This window comes from Rhea americana, unplaced genomic scaffold (genome assembly GCF_003343005.1).
Source record: "Rhea americana isolate MKP2758 unplaced genomic scaffold, rheAme1 scaffold_3, whole genome shotgun sequence".
In the NCBI taxonomy this organism is placed as follows: domain Eukaryota; kingdom Metazoa; phylum Chordata; class Aves; order Rheiformes; family Rheidae; genus Rhea; species Rhea americana.
This window is the reverse complement of record NW_028186423.1, coordinates 1469347-1489538: the sequence shown is the minus strand read 5'-3', so window position 1 is coordinate 1489538 and position 20192 is coordinate 1469347. Positions and strand designations below refer to the sequence as shown.

The following is a 20192-nucleotide window of genomic DNA, read 5'->3' as shown; positions in this document are numbered from 1 at the left end:
GTGATTGAATTTAAGATTTAGAACTGTCTTGTTGCAATACAGCTGATTTTAGCAAATAAGGTACTTTGTGTAGTAGCAGAAAAATCTTTTTCTTTTTTTTTTTTTTCTTTTTTTTTCCCTCTAGAAAGTAAATTAGATTAGTGGAGAACTAGAACAGAACTGAAGATGTACTTTACGGAGATGAAATGGTAAATCACTGAGTCTGGATACAAAAGCAGAGGAAGGAAAAGGAAAAAAACATAAGAGAAAAAATGTTGAACAATTACACATTCTTCAGCATGACGGATATAAAGAGATGAAAGAGCCACAGATAAGATCACTCTGCTGGAGGCTGGAAACTGTTGGAAAGATAGAGWCAAGGGGAAGGATCCCAAACTATCTTGAACCTGGCAAACAAATAAAGTTGGTGGGAAAAATCTAGTTTGACTGAAGTGAGAAGGAAGATAAGCAGAAATAGTAGTAAAAAAAAGAAAAAGCTAAAATAAATTCAAGAAATGCACAGTAACCTCTCCAAGCTTGTTTGATTGGAACTTCTAAACCTACTGAGTTTTCTCTTACATACTGTTGTGATAGATAGCTTCCAAATATATAGATAATATGCTTGCTCAAGAGTTGACCTGACCCCTCCTGTATACTTTCTTTTTAAATCCACTGTAAGGCTTCCATCAATGTTGTTCCTTTCAGTAAGATTTTTGACTAAATTTCTTTCTTCAAGAGAAGCCTGTGCTGTTTCTTTMCATGTTTATAGCTAAACATGAACTGAAACGCTTTATTTATTATTGTGAAGTTTTCATGCAGCCTGTTGTGCGTATCACAGCTTTGTAAAACAACAGGCAAATTCAGTCTAGTAGCCTTGAGTTTAGCTATGAGGTAAGGGTCAGAGCAGAACAGCTGGAAAAATGTGAAATTTTCCTTCTAAGATTTCCCTTGATTTCCAAAATAACCACCAATTCCAAAACACTCATGGCACATGTTTCTTGTCTAAACTTGTTATATATATTGGTGATTCGAGATTAGGGAATGAAAGCACTTTTCTACTTTATCAGCCTCTGTTTGGCAGGTTCTTCTTTAAAGCTTTCACCACACAAGAAGCTGAACTGCCATCCTTTGCTAAGGCTAATATATGTGAATCTTATTTTACTCTTTATCCAGATTTTCAGTACACTGCAATGATCTTAGTCTCTGGCTTAAAATCTCTTTTGCTCCTAATCTTTTTTTTTTTTTTTCCCTGACTATCTTATATCCTCAGGCACATACRCCAATGGGTAACAAGTATAATCCAAAGGACTGAATGGATGGAGGCTTCGTAGATGTTCCAATGAACATCTTTGCAGATGTTGTCAATGAAACAAATAAACAAAAAATTATATGTGAAAAGAACATGAAGACTGGAGGTCAGAAAGATGCTAAAGATGCTAAAGAAAGGAATGAGCTTTTCTGAGGTGGCAAGACTATGAACTGCTTGAGAGAAAAAGAAATGAAGAAAGAAAGAGCAAATACCAAGCACTGTTAAAGCTCTAACATAGTTTTCTGGTCCTGCCTACTACATATCTATTCCTTCCTTTAGCAAGGGCAGCTATGCAGGAACAGAACTTAACATTTTACATTCAGCAAAAGATACCTGTCATCTGAACAACTCTCTCTATATCAGGTCCTTCTAAGATGTATGAATAGATGCCGAACAGTTACACACAACCACACTTCATTTTTTTCTCCGATAACACTGGGATTCTACGAGCCAACTGAATAAGTAATGTAAAGTAGATATATAGGCCCAGAGAAGTCACTTACATGATTTAATTCACTCAACAATACAATGTAACCAGATGTTCCACRTATGTATTTTATTTATGCCAAATGCTATTAAATACATAGCAATTTGTAACAGGGGCCACTCTGAAGATGAGTCAAAGGGCATTAGTTTTGTCTAGACTTTAGCTAGTCAGAAAAACTATGGTAAGGGAACTCTATACTGTGTACTAACCAAGTCTGCTGTGTACTACTGAGTGTAGAATTACACTCCTGTTACTTACGTGAATGTGGGATAATTCTGTCACATTCTGATACAAAACCTTCTAATCTAATAACASAAACTCCTGGAGAACAAGAGTTACTCTTGGAGAGCAAGGAACCACTGGCATACATCACTGAGTGCATGGCCCAATTTCAATACTTTCATTAGCCCTCTGAAAAGACAGGAGCTGAATTTGCTGTGAAACACACAGCTGACCCAGATACAATGTGCAATGCCTCTACAAGGCACTGTCATAGCTATGGGAAGCAAGGAGTTTGCAATAAYCCATTAATAAAGTGTGTGAATTATGGAGAGGCCTGCTGTGCTCTAGTAATAAAATGATTTGTCCTACACTTTTTGCTCTAATATATGTGTTGTCTTCACAGTTATAGTACTTTCCTTCTAAGCCTGGAATGCGTTTTATTCTAGAAGTTTATGAACTTTCATACAGCTCCTAGACTGCATGAATAMAACTGATTAGAAACATTAACAAATTTAGGTTGAGCTGTTTTTATACAAGTGAGCTTAACAATATTTTAGCAGCCAGTAATCTTAATCATGCACTGCAATGAAACTGAGAAGAAAAAATGTCTTTAAGAAAAGCTTCACCACCTCAAAATCCTAGATAACAAGTGTTGGTTGGCTTCAATTTGCTTATGCCAAACAAATAATAAACATAATAAAAGGAACAACAGGCAACCTCCAATATATCACATTTATTTGTCTGGTGGGAATAAAATCATCCTATTGGCTGACATTTTATGAGATTCATTTAATGAACTATTCAAAGTACCTATGGACTGAATATATACTAACGTCTGAATTTCTCTGTTGTTAGCATGTTTGTAATTGTACACAAATTAAGCAGCAAAAGATACTTAGCAAAGTCAATTGAAACAAACGCTCAAGTGTGCCTATTAGTCAATCATTCAAGTTCCAGAGTCTTCATGACCTGCAACACTGACATCTTTTCACCCACTCATTTTAAGTCCACACATCAGTTTCTTATTGTTCAAGTCTATTATATTAAACTAACGACTAATTACCAGAAGTTCTCTTTTTTGCAGAGATATGAAATCTCATCTATTGCTGTATTTTACCACTTAAAATTCTCTTTATCCCTGGGAGTTTCATGTAGGACATAAAACCAACAACTTCCACTGTCTTAGATGCCYATATCTCCATTACAATCTTGTAGTAAGTTTATTATCCAAAACAAAAGGCAGAAAATCCACTTGGATTTAACAACTGCAGAAAAAGAACTCACGGTTATAGGTTAGGAAATTTCTTCTAGATATTGCAAGCAAAGATCAGGAGAGGTTGAAAATATTTCTATCTTTGAACAGAAAAGTAATGAGTGATGGCTTTTAACAAAATCTGGAGGGCAACTGACTGCTGTTTTTCCTTGATGCAAACCGGGATGAATTTCTGATGTAGACTCATTTTTTGGTTGTAGACCTTACTTTATATATGACAKGTTTCTGTTCAACACAGGAAGTTGGCTTGAGAGTAGATGGCCTTTTAATGCAGCAGCTTGCTTTTGTATTCCAATCTGGTTAACTTCATTAAAATTCCTGAAGGRAACAAGATGTGTCAGTGCCTCCCGTTCAGAAGCGCTTGCCAGAAGAGCTGCTTTGCAACGCTCACAGCAACGAAAGCTGTTCTCTGCTTGAGGATGGGAGAGGAAACATTGGCTTCTGTTGGGGGTGRCTTGCTGCATGCACAGGGGAAAGAAACTTTCTCCTGCTAGTTTTAGTGCATGTGGCCTTCATGCGACTAACCATCTAATCCAGTCCTCTGCACAAGACACAAACCTTATTTTAATACTCTAACCTCAAGTTTAAAAAAATGGTGAAAATCAGAAAGAATACTCTAATTCTAGACTAACATACTGCACATGTAAAGGGATGTGAACTGTGTATTTTTATCCTGAAATTTCCTCAAATTAATTTTTTTCTTATCCTTTCCTGTCAGTTAAAACAGTGTCAGATATTTCTTACAGGATTTTGCATCTTCAGAATGTTAATCTTTCCTGTTCTCCTGCCTCCCAATCCGAAGACCTCAGTGTTACCCTAGGCTGTATTTAGCAGGTCACAGTACATCCTTTCCTCCAACACATTCTTTATCAGCAGCAACATGCTGAATTTATGCATAATTTTGTTGCAGGTATAAAAAAGTTTCAGATCAGGTTGTTTGGACATCAAAGGCAAATCTTTTTGTTTCCTGTTGGTTTTATATTCTGTTGCAAAGCTGATTCTCCCAAAGACAGAAGGAAAAAAATGTAGAATCAAAATAAGAACATAAAACTAGTGAGAAAAAGGCAAGAATAGGCAAAAGAAATCTCATTACTTTTACTACTTTTGTTGTATTATATATGGCTTTTTTCTATTTTGCTAAAAATTARTATCATAATTTCTATTCATGTGAATGCTGCAAAATTGAGACCACATGCCATATTTCCACAGAAAAGAAAAGACAATATTTAGTAAGACAGATAAGACATATATTTAAAGGTTTTTTAATTTATTTTGCTTCATTTTTGTTTTGTATCTTGCCTGCAAAACCTTGGAAGAATACAAAATGAAATAATGAATCTTCATTCGTCATATGACTCCTGTGAACACTTCCCTCTAAAAGTTGCCTTTAAAAATCATACAGAGAGTAAACTTATCTGTCTAGATTCACAAAACTGCTCAAAGCATCACTGCACTAATCAAATTTTGGATTTGTAAAATAAAAGTGAAATCACRGGTAGGCTAACCTGAGTGGGAAAGAGGTGGGGACTGGGAGCGAAACACATAGAAAGGGATGTCTGGCTTGCACCTGAAGGAAGTTTTTATACATCAGCTAAGAAAACTCCAAACCCCAAAATCAGTAAGCACTATCTCAGAACCTCTACAGTATTAGTTCCCTTAAAGTCTTTTGCCCATGAATATGTATATATTCTGTGGCTTAAATGAAATGCTGGATGAAGTARGGATAAAATATTATGCATTTCTTCTATCTCATAGATCCTTCATTTTGTTAACACCTATGTAAATTCCACTTTCATCTGTTGTTATTAAAAATTTCCAAGTCTTTTCCTTCCAACTGAAAGATATGAGGTCATGATCTTTTCAATATGCTAATCCACTACAAAATATGATCAGAACAGACAAAGTCTGGCTTGGTTATTTATCATCACTATTACACACATCCAAACTACATCACTATGGTAGTTTATTTTGCTGCACTAAGAACCATGTGAAATACGAGGATGAGTTGGTTATACATGAAAGATGGAAAGTACTGTTTAAARAAACCTTAGCTAAACATTTCAAAAGTGTCTAAGTGTTGAAGAAAAAGTTATTTTTTCTGTTACTYGTCTTTTTAAGCCCCTTATGTAGTTACAAAATATTTTATCCATATTCAGCAAGCTTTGCGGGCAATATTTTCCACAATACCTGTAACATCTTCTGAGTGCAAATTCAAAGAAGTGTTTAGTAAATGTTTAGTAATGTTTAACAATGTTTAGTAAAATTAATCAACAGTTGAGACTGAACAAGTCCACTGACCTGGCCTTCTTCTGGGGCTCAACCAATATTTGAGCTCAGGCATTTAGAAACAAAATGCTTAATCACTTTTGTATTTTTGATTTTACCATAAAGATACAAGGATCCATTTATTTGGGAAACATTTACTATCATAAACTTGGAAAATTCTATATTCAGTTTCTTCTGGAGTAGTCTGAATAATCAAAACTGGAAAGGAAGGATAAGTGAATAAAAGGTACAATTAGGAATGTTCTGGACAGAAAAGTGCAGGGACATTGCACTGTCTAAAGAAAGTTGAGAAGAAGTACACATGGAAGTAGAAAAGTCTTATTTTGAACAGTCCTAAGACCTTGTCAAATCTCTCCTTAAATAGCAGAGACCTAAGTTATTCAAAATTTTAATAGTTTTGTTTTATAGGAAAGTCATCTATATGTAACATATGATTTAAATTTTCATCACTTTTGTTCTTTCACTAATTAGAGAGCAAATTTCATAAGAGTGAAATTATTAGTACACATCTGTTTTGTTCTGACAGCAGGTTTTCAGTGACTTTTTGAGCTCTAGCCTCTAAGCTGGCAATGCTCACTGGTGCAGACTCTCCGAAAGATGGTGTGTTGAGGTATTGTATTTTCTCCCATGAGAGCTGTGGTCTTTCATATTGCCAGAGGAAGAAAGAGGAACTTTGTGCTGGATCAGCCTGCTCTAACAAAAAGTTAGGGTTATTACCACCTCTGCTCTTAGCCTGCTGGCTCTAATTAGACTGGAAGATCCTTTAAGAAAGGAAACATTGTTTCAACCAGAAGATCTTTAGGTAAGGGAATGTATCTTCAGAGTGTTTGTACAGTGCTTCCCATGAGCACCTGATTTCACTTGGGGACATTAATATTACAAAAAGCAATTGAAAGAGAATTGATGATCCTTATCTGAGTTTTTCTCTCACAGAGAATTTGAGAGATGTGAACTTATCCAGTTCTATGGGTTCCTGACTTTCTAGTCTCATGTTTCCCCACACTCAAACGCCTTGTTTTAAAGGACAGCATCTGCCTCCTACTCCCCACTTCGCTAGGATGAATCATGCAGGCCAGGACACAGAGCTAAACCGATGTTGTTCATTATGCTTGGCGAAGAAACCCAAAACACCACCTCACTGAAAACTGATAAAGGGCAATGAATAGTTGGGTTTGGAGTACTTGGGGTTCATGGGCCCAGAACTGCAAATGCTACCAATCTGTACCCTGTAGTCTACTTATAGACTTGATAACTCTGAATCGGGAGTATTTTGAGTTTTTCAGGCTCCCTTGCTTTAGTTTTTGGAATAAACCTTGCAGAACTGTAGAATGCCATTGGTTATTTCAAACTCATAAAAACTCTTGACTGAATATGTTTTTCACAATTAYGGGTTTTGTTCTGATAGTACTTAAGATGAGAAAAATCAGTGTTACTAGCTCACTGGTACCCTCACGTGGTCAGAAGAAGCATTTGGTTAAACACAGAAAAATATGAAACATTTCGTTATTAAAAATAAATAGGAAAAAAGGGCCGAGMAACACTTGTTAAAAGTCGTGCTTTTATCACGGAGCAGCAACTGCACATTGCTGGGTATTCAAGTCCCCTCCATTCTAACAGATTAAAATGTGACCAAGGGAAAGGATACTGTGAATGCACCAAAAGTCGGGGTAAGTGCCTCAGCTGTGTCGTAGCTTTCTATCAGGCACACGGCAGTCAAAACAAACAAACAAACAAGCCAGGAGCCAAAGCCAGACCAGAGGCCTGACATGTGCCAACAACTGTAGCCCTTCTCAGAGATAAGCACAGGTGTGGCACAAAGATCCCAAGACCTTTTCCCTAAACTGATCTAGAAACTATTTTTCTAAGCCCACTTCCTATTCTTGCTCAATATGAAACACAGTTCCTGAGGGACTGAGTACTTAAATTATAAAAATCTCTCAAAGTAATTCTAATTCAGAATAGTTAACGTCCAGGTACGACTACTGGGCAAAACTGAAGTTGTCTGACTGACACACGTTTTGCGCCTGTGCGTGTGTGCGAATACATACACATGCACATAAATACATACATGTACATGCGCACCTGCACAGGCCTACCTTAACGGGATCATATTTCTTCTAACTTTTACAGGGAATCTTTTGGGAATTATAACAATTACTTTTAAAATGTACTCAACTAACATCAGGCTCCAATTGAAACAGGTACATATTTGTAGTGGTGGACCTGACATCCCGTAACAGCTATTCAGCGTTTGCTGTTTACCTCATCAAATCAAAAACAGGTGAAAGGATGGGCTGCAGAAAAAAGTCTGAATCTTGGCAACCACTACTCAGTGCTGCTGAATTCATCCAAATGCTGTTTAGGCATTAAACACATGAACAAAACATCCTTGAACTTTTCACCTAAAGGTGATGAACACATACACAGACACGGCACTTTTAATTACTGTCATGAACCATAAAATATACCTTGCTGTTTTTCACAGAATATAGCGTAACTTCTGAGTTCTGTAAACATTTTTGAATGCTGCTATAAAAGCAGTGAAGACAACCATTTAGATCTGAGAAAAATCTATGACATTTCTTGGTTTTTGCTGAATACTCATCTCAGCTGGGCATGTTTTAATCTGGAACAACCTAAAGCTGACATTTGTTTCTTAGGTGGCTGCACTGTGTATATATGCAATGTTTTGCCTAGCTTAGGTGTAGTTGCAGTGATTGCAGTCTTGTATGATACTTTAAGAATATTCAAATCACTCAGGTTGGCAACACAGGTACAAGCATGTTTATGTATTCCTGTGATCATGTTTATATACCCTTGGGGGTATATACTGCATTTATTCCACCTCCAACACTGCAGTGCAGACGCACAGTATGAACCCAAACAAGTCACCTGCCTTCTTTCTGTCTCAGTTCCTTCCTCTGTAAAGCAATGATAAAACTTACTGGCTCCATATATTGCAAGAATCACATATTTAAATGTCTGAAGGTAAACAATTATGGATGAGAGAACTAATGTTTTCACCTCTCTGTTTAGCTAGTAGCAAGGACTCATGCTCCTTGGGAACACTGTATCAGTAAAATGTTGACTAGTCAGCAAAAAACAAAAAGAACATGTCTTTAGTGCTACTGGAAAAGGAATCTCTATTTTAGAAAAATGCATTAATTTTTGACATAAAACTATGCCCTGTCAGTTCCTGAGGGCAGAGGATCAAGAATGAAACCTCCAAAAATCTTAATCTAAAGCCATCTTTATTCTTACATTCTTATATATATATATTTCACTCATGTATCATTTTAGTGCTAAGTCCTGGAACATACTCAAAATATATCTAAGTCATGCTGAGTAGCCCACTTTTAGGACCTGTTCTAACAAAATATATCTGAGCTGATACTCCATAAATTTATACATACCACTGCAGAACTGTCCCTAGTGCATTTGCCATTCAAATGGTGTGCATTTATCATTTGTCATGGTGTGAAGCAAAGAACTTTTCTCATTAATACATATTTCTGGATTATTTCCACTATCTCAATTTTGTGATGCTGTCAGCTATAACAGGACTTAGCCGTTCTGTTGACTTTTTGCTAGCGAATGGTGAGACCAGGTCAAGTCACAAAAGCAATGAGGCAAAAAAATCAAGAGAAAGTCCAGGCTTTTTGTCTGCAGAATGGCCTTGTTTCATACGAAACAATCGTTCACGTCAAAGCCTGCCCCTGATACGCTGAATATTACTAATAGGCACTACGTGAACTGCCTTCAATTGCATGAGCAGTCCAAACGTTTTCATTTGTTGATCAAATGGGTATAAAATAGCCCTGAACAGGCCTCGTTACATTTCCTACAAGTATCCTCTGGACTGACCCAAATAGACAGAAGTACAAGATTAAAAAATCCTGTYGAGAGAAAAAATCCTGTATTGAGAGTTGTACATCAGCCTTGAGACTAGAGACTGGATGACAAAGAAGTTTCATTACTGTTTTTTTTACAGCACCTGCATTTGTACACTCTGTGAGCAAAGGTGCCATTCTTCTACCCGAAGCACAAGAAACTTCCAGTAGCTGAGCCGCATCAATGCCAGGTACTTTTATCTGTTTTTAGTTAAGTTGGTATTAGCATGGCTGGCACCCTCTTTATTCACCTTTGCTGTATTTTTCATTCATGCAGTCCTACAGYACGTGATCTTAATGGTGCATTGGCTGATTTTGGATCATTCAAATAATCATGTGAGCTCTTCTAGAAGATATTGTCTGTAGATCTGTAAGATCTGTCTGTAAGATCCTGAGGAAAATGGACACCTGTACAGCACACCTTAGAGTGGGCCTCTGTCCTAGGCCAAAGAGATGTAAGGAACAATGAACCTTGACGAAGTCAGTGAAACAGGCAGACCTTGAGCCCTTGAGATCCGGGATCTTTGAGGCTCACCAGACGTGACATCTGGTGAGAAGTGTGTCATGTTGGTTTTTGAGATTACTGCTGACAGCTGGGAAAAGGAAAGATGTCTTTTTTTTTTGCTTGTTAGCTATTCACTTGGATGAAGATGTAAAGACTTTACAAAGCTAGCTTGAAAATCAGGTACCTGAGTGTCTATGTGGAACACTCGCTATATKCCAATGGAAAATGAGAGAAAGAATCTGCAAGAAATAATTGCAGTCACTTAACTCCTTTAGGCTTTCATACACAGCCAGAAATACGCAAAAGCCCATTTGATGCACATGAGCAAGAATGCACCTACTTCAGGTTCACACATACACTAAATAACACACATACCATGAAAAGAACTAAACAAAACCCTAAGAAAACTCAGATTATAGCAATGGGAGTATTTTTGATCAATCAGATCACTTCTTTGGCCATTCTTACTACTGATGTAATGGAGATTATGTCCAGCTTTGGTTGTCATGTTGCATGGTGATATTCTCTGRAACAAAACTAGCAAAGAATTGCCAATAAAGCTGTGATTCGATTTTGAATTTCTGATATAACTATGCATTGCAGTGCAACTCTTTTGTGGTCTTCAACCTAAGTACAATTTTATGCGCTCAAAAGATRTGAGTTTATCCTGGGACTCTTGAAAATGATGACATTCCAAGTATGGTTTTTATGCAGCACAGAACATTTTGGGCAACAATTTACAGTAAGAGAACATTAACTGTAATGAATACAGAAAAAACTGACTTTACTGATAATCACATATAACAAGTGCCTAAAGGGCATGATGCTTTACTACCCATTAAACTACCTCTAAATGAAGTATCTTTTAACTTTTAACTTTTTTTATATAAGTATAAAAGCTAGCTTAGACACAACAGTACACAATATTTACTGAAAAATAACAGTCAAATAATATCAGAATTCAGTCAGTGTTTTCCCTATTTATTTTCTACTAATAAAACTTTGATGCAAAATGTATTGCACAGTTATACATACATACATATATATATATATGTATGTATGCATGTATATATATGTCTGTTGCCATGACACTTGAAACACTTGAAAGACTGTCTTTCAAATTCTTTCTGGATATTTGATAAAACAGTATTTTAAAAATGAAAATATCAGGCAGTGAGAAAACTCAGTAATTTATGGAATTCAAAGAGAGTTTATAACTCCATAAAATACTGTATTCTGTTTAGATAATGCATTTTAGGTAATCGCTACTCAGATTTAATTATTTCAGAATACTGTATTCATACTCTGAGTTTAAAACTTCAAYAAATTAACAAAATTTTTAGCATGCCTGCATAAATGCAGATAAATGTAAACATATATTTTCAAAAACTATTTTTATAGGCTCAAGGCTTCAGCAGTTTGAACTCTGCTGAGTGTATCCATGGTATAAAACAGATGCTGACAGAAGACTACCTTAACATTGTATCATGGGAGTCTAATTGCTTAATATTAGTGGAACAGCTGTTTATTTTCCACTGTTTTATTGCTTATGTACATATATACATTGTTTCTAAGATCTAACSTTTCTCTGTGACAGCCAGAATACAACCTTAGAAGATACTAGCAATAGTTCTAACTAAAACATGGTTGGAGACTTTTTTCCAGTTCTTTGGAAGTACATTTATATTGTAAGCCTTCTAATACCTTTTCCTTCAAAACTCAGAAGCTATAGAGAGATTTTGTGTGTTTTACAGCACAGTGGTTCCCAAMCACCTGAACGGGTCTTATACCTGGTTGCAAGATTATCACCATGAAAGCATGGACATTGGATGAACAAGCTTTGCTGAGCCTGTAGTAGCTTGGAGGGAAGAGCAAAGATGCATCAATGGCAGCTTTTAGGAAAAGGGAAATAGGAGAAGGGGAAGTGAAACCTAGTGATGCATGGAAAACTGCCATTTCTTAAGTGTGAGTCTGCTAYAAAATGATTGAGAATGATGGCTTTAGTCAAGGAATTAGAGATGCTTCATTAGACTTCAAGATACTTAACAGGAATCTGAGCAAGAAACATTATATGTAGAATGTGATTTTTATACACTTGTATGAATCAATCAACATGTGGCTGAAAAATATTTCCAGTTCTTTAAACATGAGTATTAGTAAATATTTAGCTGCAGCTTTTTTAGCAAATTAATTGCCTCTAGAAGAGGAAATATGGAGTTTGTGCTATGCTTACCTTACATAGGGAAGCTACAAGGGTATGTTTTCAGGCTAACAGGATCCTTTTGTTTCCAGAAATAATTATCTTAACAAAGTACTGCTTTTATGTCTAGGTCCATAGGAAGATTGAGTTAGGCCCTTATTTCCAATCAGCAGAACATAAAGTTTTCACAGAAACTACATATCCATCATCTCTAAGTAAAATAAATAAATGTTCAGTTTTAATTTTATGTTTATTCCTCTGTAATGCCTTKGTAATAAAAGTTCCTTTCTTGGGTGTCATTACCTTTCCATTTAAAGCCAAGGGTGTACTGTGGAGTATAGAAATTAGCTAATTGTGCAAGTTTGAAGATTGTATAGGAGGTTTCTTATCAGTGTTTTAGTTTAAATCAAACAATATGACATGTTAAATTCTGATGAACCACTGACTGGGGCTAYGTATATCCTATACTGAGAGAAGACAGACAGTGACTCCTGCATCTTTATCTCATATCTAACTAAAACCCTGAAAAATGCCTACTAATTAGAGAGGCAGACTGTCAGGAAAGAGAACTACTACTACAAATCTTGAAAATTGCTTTGTGACTGTGGGAAAACCTTTTAGCCTTTTTGTAAAATGTAATGGAAATATAAAACTTGACATTACTTGTTAGATACCTTAAAATATTCTGCTGATATATACTTTCCAAGCCAGTATTCTCTACTATTTACATTACTCTGACTGACATTACAGCAACACTGCTGGATAAAACTACAACAAAGTTATCCCAAAAGATAAAAAGAATGGAAAATACTATTAAAACAAATAAAACTGTCACTATTCCTCCTGACCTTCTCTACTTGAGCAGTAGATGAAACTGGGCTGATAAGAAATGACCGCATCTGACCATAAGATGGTGCAGTTGTTACTGTGTTAGTAATAAAAATGRCACTGGTAAAGTAGTAAGTAACCACACAAGTGCGCTACTGGATAACTGTTTTCTTTTCTCATGACTTTTATGAAAGGCATCTGCTGAGGTCCAATAGCAAGAACACGCCAGTTGTTGCTCAAGTTTATATAGTTGCAGAACATATTGTAGAAAAGGAGCTCAGTGTGGGAAAAGAATGAAAGAACTATGTCTTCTGCCAAATAAATCTTACGCACACTTGAAGTAGCTAAACATCTTGTAAATAAAAACTTAGATCTAATTTAGAAAAGATTCAACCTGTTTTCCCATTTTCAAATGTTCTGTTAAAATGGTTACAGAAATTCCTGAAACAGAAATAACCCACAGAAATAAATTTAMATGTAGATAGAGACAGGATCTTCCTAGCTAAAGGTGGAGAATTCAAGTCCTCCTAAAGCATACCCTAGTTTTTCAAAGTAAAATAATATCTTCTCCAATCACTTATAAAAGTTAAAAATGCACTTGTAGTCCTTAAAATTTACCTCATGTTGCAATGGTGATAATACACTTTTGCCAGCATATTAACATCTGTGCACACGCATCCACGCATGCACAGCATACATGWATGTACTTAGATTTTCAACATCTACTTAAAACATTCCACATGAGAACAGGGCTATATTGAGACTCCTGTAACTGTGCTCAGCTGGGAGGATTTTCAAAATCAGCCAAAGACACTATTGTGAGCTTAGAGCATCTTCCACCTAGGTTTCAAGTTTSTTTTCTAAAGTACAAAGGCAATATATTTTTCTCCCAAAGATATTAATTCTGGAAAAAAATATGTTTTCCTTTAAAATTAATTTCAGTACCTTACATTTTGAAAGTTGCAGTTAAAAATCAGCAAGAGACAAAGTATTAATCTACATTTCAATGCACTGGAATTTGGTAAAAATACCAGCGAATACCAGTTCTTATCTTGCAGTAAGCAAGATAAAGAAGCAGTCGGTAACTTTATTTACAGGGATCAGAAGTAAGCTTTCTAATTGAGTTATTGATTTTTTTTCAATTAAGACATCTGTTCAATTTTTCTTGTAGGCATATTCCTACTTCACAGTGTTTCTCAAAACAAGATCTTCCTCCACCCCTCTCCCAACTGAAAATTCATTTGCATCATTTTGTTAAATGTTTTTCACTTCAGGTTTGGGAACTCCTACCTGCACAGGTCGACCATCCTCCTGTCCGATCATRTTCCTCCAGTCCTGCAGTGAACGCTGTAGGCTGTCGAGCCCTGTCTCCCAGAGTCTCACACCACCTCCCATGTCCACACTAACCAAACCCACTTTGCCCAGAGGTGCCAAGAGAGCATCTGTGTCTGAGATCTTAGACAGCCAAGATGTATACGGAGAGAGAGATCCTGATCTGAAAAACAAGAATGAACGTGATTTATCTGCAGTTAAGAAGAGGTTGAAAAGTGAGGGTTTTCTCTAAATTTCTGAAGCAATTAAAATAAATTATATTAAATATACATAAATAAATACATATTTATAAATAAATTATATGTGGCAATTAAAATAAATTATATTCCCATTCCAAGAGGAACCGTAACTAAGCCCTGCAAATACTCTATTTTATCTGAAACATGCCACCTATCGAAATTGCATGAGACTGATACCCACATAATAATGAAAGTAGTATAAAAGACCAGGCTGAAAGGGAACATGCTGTCTAACCCACTGCTATATCCCATCTGTCTCAAGGAGATCRGTCCTTAAAGAAAACTATAAAGTATATGGAAAATCTAAAAAATGTGTTACAGTAAAATAGAAAAGTATATAAGAAAAAGGAAAGTGTATGTCCTGGACACTGAGGAAAATATCTTGTATCAATCTAAAGAACCACCTCTCTCGAGTGCTTTAACAAAAGAAGAAGATTTAAACACTCATTTAAAGACAGCCCAGCTTTGGGTGCAGAGAATCTTAGCACTGTTTTAAACAGGCAGTCAGCTTGCAGATAAACACTGTTGAAACAGGGGGTCTAGTAGCTATATAATATGAAGGTAAATATGGATAAAGTAGAAAAGATTCTTCGCACTTTGTCAGTGCTGTTAATGGCGCACATAATGACTTGGCAACTGGCACTAATTAATACAAGGCTCATAATTATGGAAGAGAAAGGAAGCAATAACACACAAACTCAGGAAAATACCATCAGGTTGAACCCCTAATGAAATGAATGCAACTTAATTGTATAATTCAAACTAACCACATGTATAAGTGTTTCCCTAAGAGACAGGATGCCTTCTTGACTAGCTTGAATGCTTATACTCAAAATGGGAAACTGCAATACCTTCCTACATCTTGTTTATTAATACGAGTTGGAAATTGGGAACTAGCATCAAAAAAAAATTATTTTAGAAGACAACTTGTAAGAAAGAGACTCCTGTTTAAAATAAACACATATGCCTCTACCTAAGACTGAAAATGCCATGTAATACTTCAACAGAGGAAAAGATACCTTAGCATTTGACTAGACTAACTATTGCAGAAAGGAGGAAAGTATTTAGGTTTTCACTTAAAATTATTCACATATATGAAAAGTCTCTAATTATCACTTCCTAATGGATTTTTTTTTWAATCAAGACTTCTGCTTAGGTTTATTTTGTGGTAAGAACTAGGTTAAGGCTGATGATGCTGAAATTTGGCTTTGCAATTTCTAATAAAATCACTTTGTAAAGTGTTGTTCTCTCTATATATATTAATCTCTTACAYTTCTGAATGACTGTAAAAGATGTAGGCCAAGGGATCATTTATAAAGTGAAGAATAGTTCTGAAACAAAGATGTCTTCTTAAGGAAGATTATGTTAAGGTTGCAAGTAATTTGAGGAAACCTACTCACTATTCAAAAAGTAATCCTGTTTTGAAGAAATTAGAACTGTTCACAAATTATATATGCTATAAAAAGTACAGATAAATAGACTTTATTAGTTCTCTATTATTTCAAAAATTCAACAAATGATTAATGAAGCAGAATTCTTTTTAAAAAGAATCAAATAATATTGTCAAAGACAATATTGAGTAGATAGAATTCTAAAAAGAAAAGATTAGTATAAAATTCCTGATTTGTGAGTTTCATACATGTGCTCTTTACATCTGGGTCGTTGAGAGGCTTCTATTTAAAGCAGATTTTTAAAAAWTATTATTATTGTTGTTATTGTGGAAAATTACAATTTGTAACCAAAATATATTTTTGAATCATAAAACATTTGTGAATATGCTCTGTAATGGTGACAGCTAGATGTTAAAACCATGCAGAAGCCATATAGGMTAACTACTTTAATCTATTTATCACGCAAAACTATTGTGATGGAAGGAATGCATATTTTACAAAGGGGATATTAAAACACAGAGAACCACAAGTGATTTCAAAGGTGAACTTTATGTTGGGGCAAAACTTGATTCCTGGCTTCCTAAAATCGAATGCAGGATCATCCTGCCTGTCTCTGTTGGATATTAAAGATGCAGAAAATGGAAAAGAAAGAGAGTATAAAACAATGGCAAAACAAAAAGACAAAAGGAAGAGGTCAGAGCAAGTGAAAAGTGGGAAGGGAAAAAGGAAGTGCAAAGGAAAATCAGAAGACAAAGCTACCTTTGATATTAACCAATTAATTGCCATGTTTTCATTAGTATCAGCTTACTAGATAATAGAATAGATACAATTTTTTGACAAATAATATTCTATAAAAGTTGCAGAATTTTACACACTAGGTATGAATTATTCTCATGACACTCAGCAATCTGATATGAAGTAGATACTGACTTTCTATATCAGAAGAAATATTTGTTTATCCTGAAGTAATAATATGCACTAAATTCTGCTTGCTCTTCCTGTAAGACAAGAGGCTGCTTTAATCAATAAATCAGTTACCTAGGAATAGCAATGTATTTGATTTTCTTTGAGTTGAGATCTGTTACTTCCAAGTATCCAGCAGTTTGTGGAGGAGTGACATCTGAAAATCAACAAACATGTTATTTTCCTGCTGCATGATTAACATTTGCATTTAGCAGATTGAATTTAAGTATTTCATTACACAGTACCTGTCATAAAATGATAAGCTTTCACATTCAACACAGGAGTGTTACTTGCAATCACTGAATTGTTTTACTATTAGGATACTGAGCAACTAAGCAGGCACAATTGCAAAAGAGCAATGTGTTTATACGACAGATGCCAAAATTACACACAGATATAGTCCTACTCACAAAAGCACCACTCAGGTGCAATCCCCAAGTCATCGCTTTTTTCTGTCATAGAAGATAACATCAGCTGTATGTCTGACATATAAAGTGTATTGAGCAACGTTTCAAAACTGCGTGCTTGTAATTCCCACCTGAATATTAAACCAAGTGCTTTTGCCTTATATTGAACTGCTTTTCTTGCAGGTAGATTCTCCATACGCAAAGACTTAAGTAAATTTATAGTAACCAGCCCTAGACTATCAGGCATTTACTATTTAGTTTATGAGAAAGACTAATGATCATTTATTGCTAATAGTAGGCTTCCTCCTTCAGAAATATATGAGAGTGGGTGTCTGTGTGTGCGTGCGTGTTCGTTTGTCTGTCTATACTGGCTTTTGCAGATGGGTGAGCATACTCTGCCTGGGTGCAGAAGTGGCTTTCAGTTAGGAGCTGGCTTTCACCTGCRTGGAGTAGGAGGACTAAACTTTGCAGAAGGGAAACCAGAAGACTGAATTGCACTGCATGGTATGAATGCAAAATATCACTCTCAATAGATGAAAGTCTAGATTTTCATCAGGAACAGCATATCGTTCACTTACTTGAGAGTGAATGAAGGAGAGCCTGTTGTTACCTGCGGAAGTATTGGTGCTTGCATACAGTGCACACAGAAAACAGCAGTAACATCAGAGGTATAAGGGAATCTACATTCAAACGAGTAAAGAATAAGCCACAGGAGCACCCTGGACTAGCTACAGTAGCATATCTGCAGACCTTACTGATTATTTTGTAAAAAATAAAAACATCAAAAACAGAGGAAGCAGCAAAAATGAATGGTGGAAAAATTACAGGTTTGTGGGTGATACAGCACTTTCCAGTTTGCCTAAATTGTGTTATTGTTTATAAATATGCTCTCTCTCTCTAAGTGGTAAACGCAGAATAAAATGCACACTAAAAATTCTGATGAAGATCTATAACATGTAAATGATAGAAGAAGAGGTAGAATCATAAAATAAGGATTAAAAATTACTTCAATAGATTAGAGAGATAACACAAACCAATCAAATTAAATTAGGAAAAGACAAAGGACTGCAGAATAGGAAGCTAGAGAAAGGGAAATCAAATGTTTAAATGCAGCACAGGAAAAACTGCCCAGGCCTCAGTATGGCAATCAAAGATCTTACAATGAACAACATACAAAGTACGAACTAATGGTGCTATGCTGCTGCCAGAGTAGAAAAAAAACATCAGGTCTTATATTAATATGAATGTATTAATATACCTATTACAAATATGTAAAATGTAACAAGTATGAATATATTAATATGCTCTAAACAAATGTAGTGATTATTCTTTTGCTGAGGCCTGAGGGAGAAGAATACCTCAGTCTCGTTCTAGACATCACACTTAAAGGAAAATGTAAACACATGAGATAACCCTAGAGGTGACAAAGAATGCAGTGAGAAGTTTAGAACAGATAGACTGTAAAGACAAATTCAAGAGATTATCTTTTTTGCCTGAAAAAAAAATGACTACAGCAAAAAACCCCACACATCCCATAGTATTTAGAAGATTTTCATAAAGAGGGCAGTATTACCCTAATAGGTTGGAAGTAAAACGAATAATTCAGCTTCTTTTACAGCAAAAAAGACTGCATACCAGGAAAAAACTTTTATAACATAAGGGGAGCGAAGCATTGCAATAGGCCGCTCAGGGAAAATTTAGAATCTCATTCAACTGAGGTTTTTAAGAWAAAGGTTTGACAAACAACAGCAAAGAAGAGTCTAAATATGTGTCATCCTATTACTACACAAATAGATGGACTAAATGACGTACTTGGTTATTTCTGTAATTCTGTGTGTTATACTACATGTCATTCCAGTAACTAATAGAGTATATACTCAATAATAATTTGTTATTTTAAATTCATATATGGAGACTGCTGAGAAGCAAAGTAAATATTTGCCCTCAAGTAGCCCTCATTTCTCTAGCCTCGTTTTTAGAGTAAATATTAATATTTACTTGTTGGATTCTGTCATGATCTTGTCTGAGTTTATATTCTGTGGCCATATATCTATCTGGCAGTCTTTGGGGAAATTACTACTTGTTATAGTTTCTTTTTCAAATATAATTACTATCCTAGTTTACAGTTCCAATAAAACATAAAGGAAACTATTTCTTTGCTTGTTGTTCCTGGAACAGCTTTGGTAATATGTATTGGAGCGTGCTAGGGTTTGGCTGAGTACTTTGAATTATTAATAGAAATGGAAGGCTGTGTGCCAGAACTGACCAGTTGTCCAAGAAGATGGGGAAAAAAGCCTGAAAGATAAGCAAACTGAAGCAAGAATATTAAACAAGTTCTCAAAGCAACATAAGAAGTTAGTGCAAGAACATCAAGGGACTGCTACATGCTCAATTCTACATAACAAGATATATTTGCTTCACTATATCATCTCCCAGGAGAAGATCCAAAGTCTTAAGAATGAAGCCTTATATAACTTATTTGTAGGTAAATAACTACAGGTTTCCAGTGCAGAAACAACACTGAGGGCCACCCTTCTATGGGCCACCCTTGAGTCCGAAACGGGCAATACCCAAATCTCCGAGGCTCCACAGCAGTATGTTAAGCAGCTACTGACAGCARTTACACTTGTATTCAATCAAATACTCTGTGAATTGAGACGCAAACTCCAGAAGAAACAACAGTCTAGCAGAAGAGGTTAGAAATACTGGAACTGAGTCAGACACAGTAAGAACTTGTATCTCACYTTCCAAGTGTGTACGTGAATGCACGTCTCTCTTTCCTTCTCCTTCCCCCTTTTCACTTGGAAAGATTTTGGATCTATGCCGTGAATTTACGAGCACAACAATGGTATAACTAGGTCCCTCCAACCTAATACCATGT

At 35.7% G+C, this 20192-nt stretch overlaps 1 protein-coding gene across 1 annotated transcript in view; it reads right to left on the bottom strand.

Moving 5' to 3' along the window:
- The window catches only part of VWA8 (von Willebrand factor A domain containing 8), a 184911-nt gene that overhangs the window by 30983 nt on the left and 133736 nt on the right, over positions 1-20192 (bottom strand). Inside the window, exons 36-37 of the mRNA XM_085309462.1 lie at positions 16980-17061; positions 14270-14474 (exon numbers count right to left, since the gene is read on the bottom strand). Of these exons, the coding sequence (XP_085165588.1) occupies positions 14270-14474; positions 16980-17061 (287 nt within the window). The remainder of the gene's footprint in view (positions 1-14269; positions 14475-16979; positions 17062-20192) is intronic.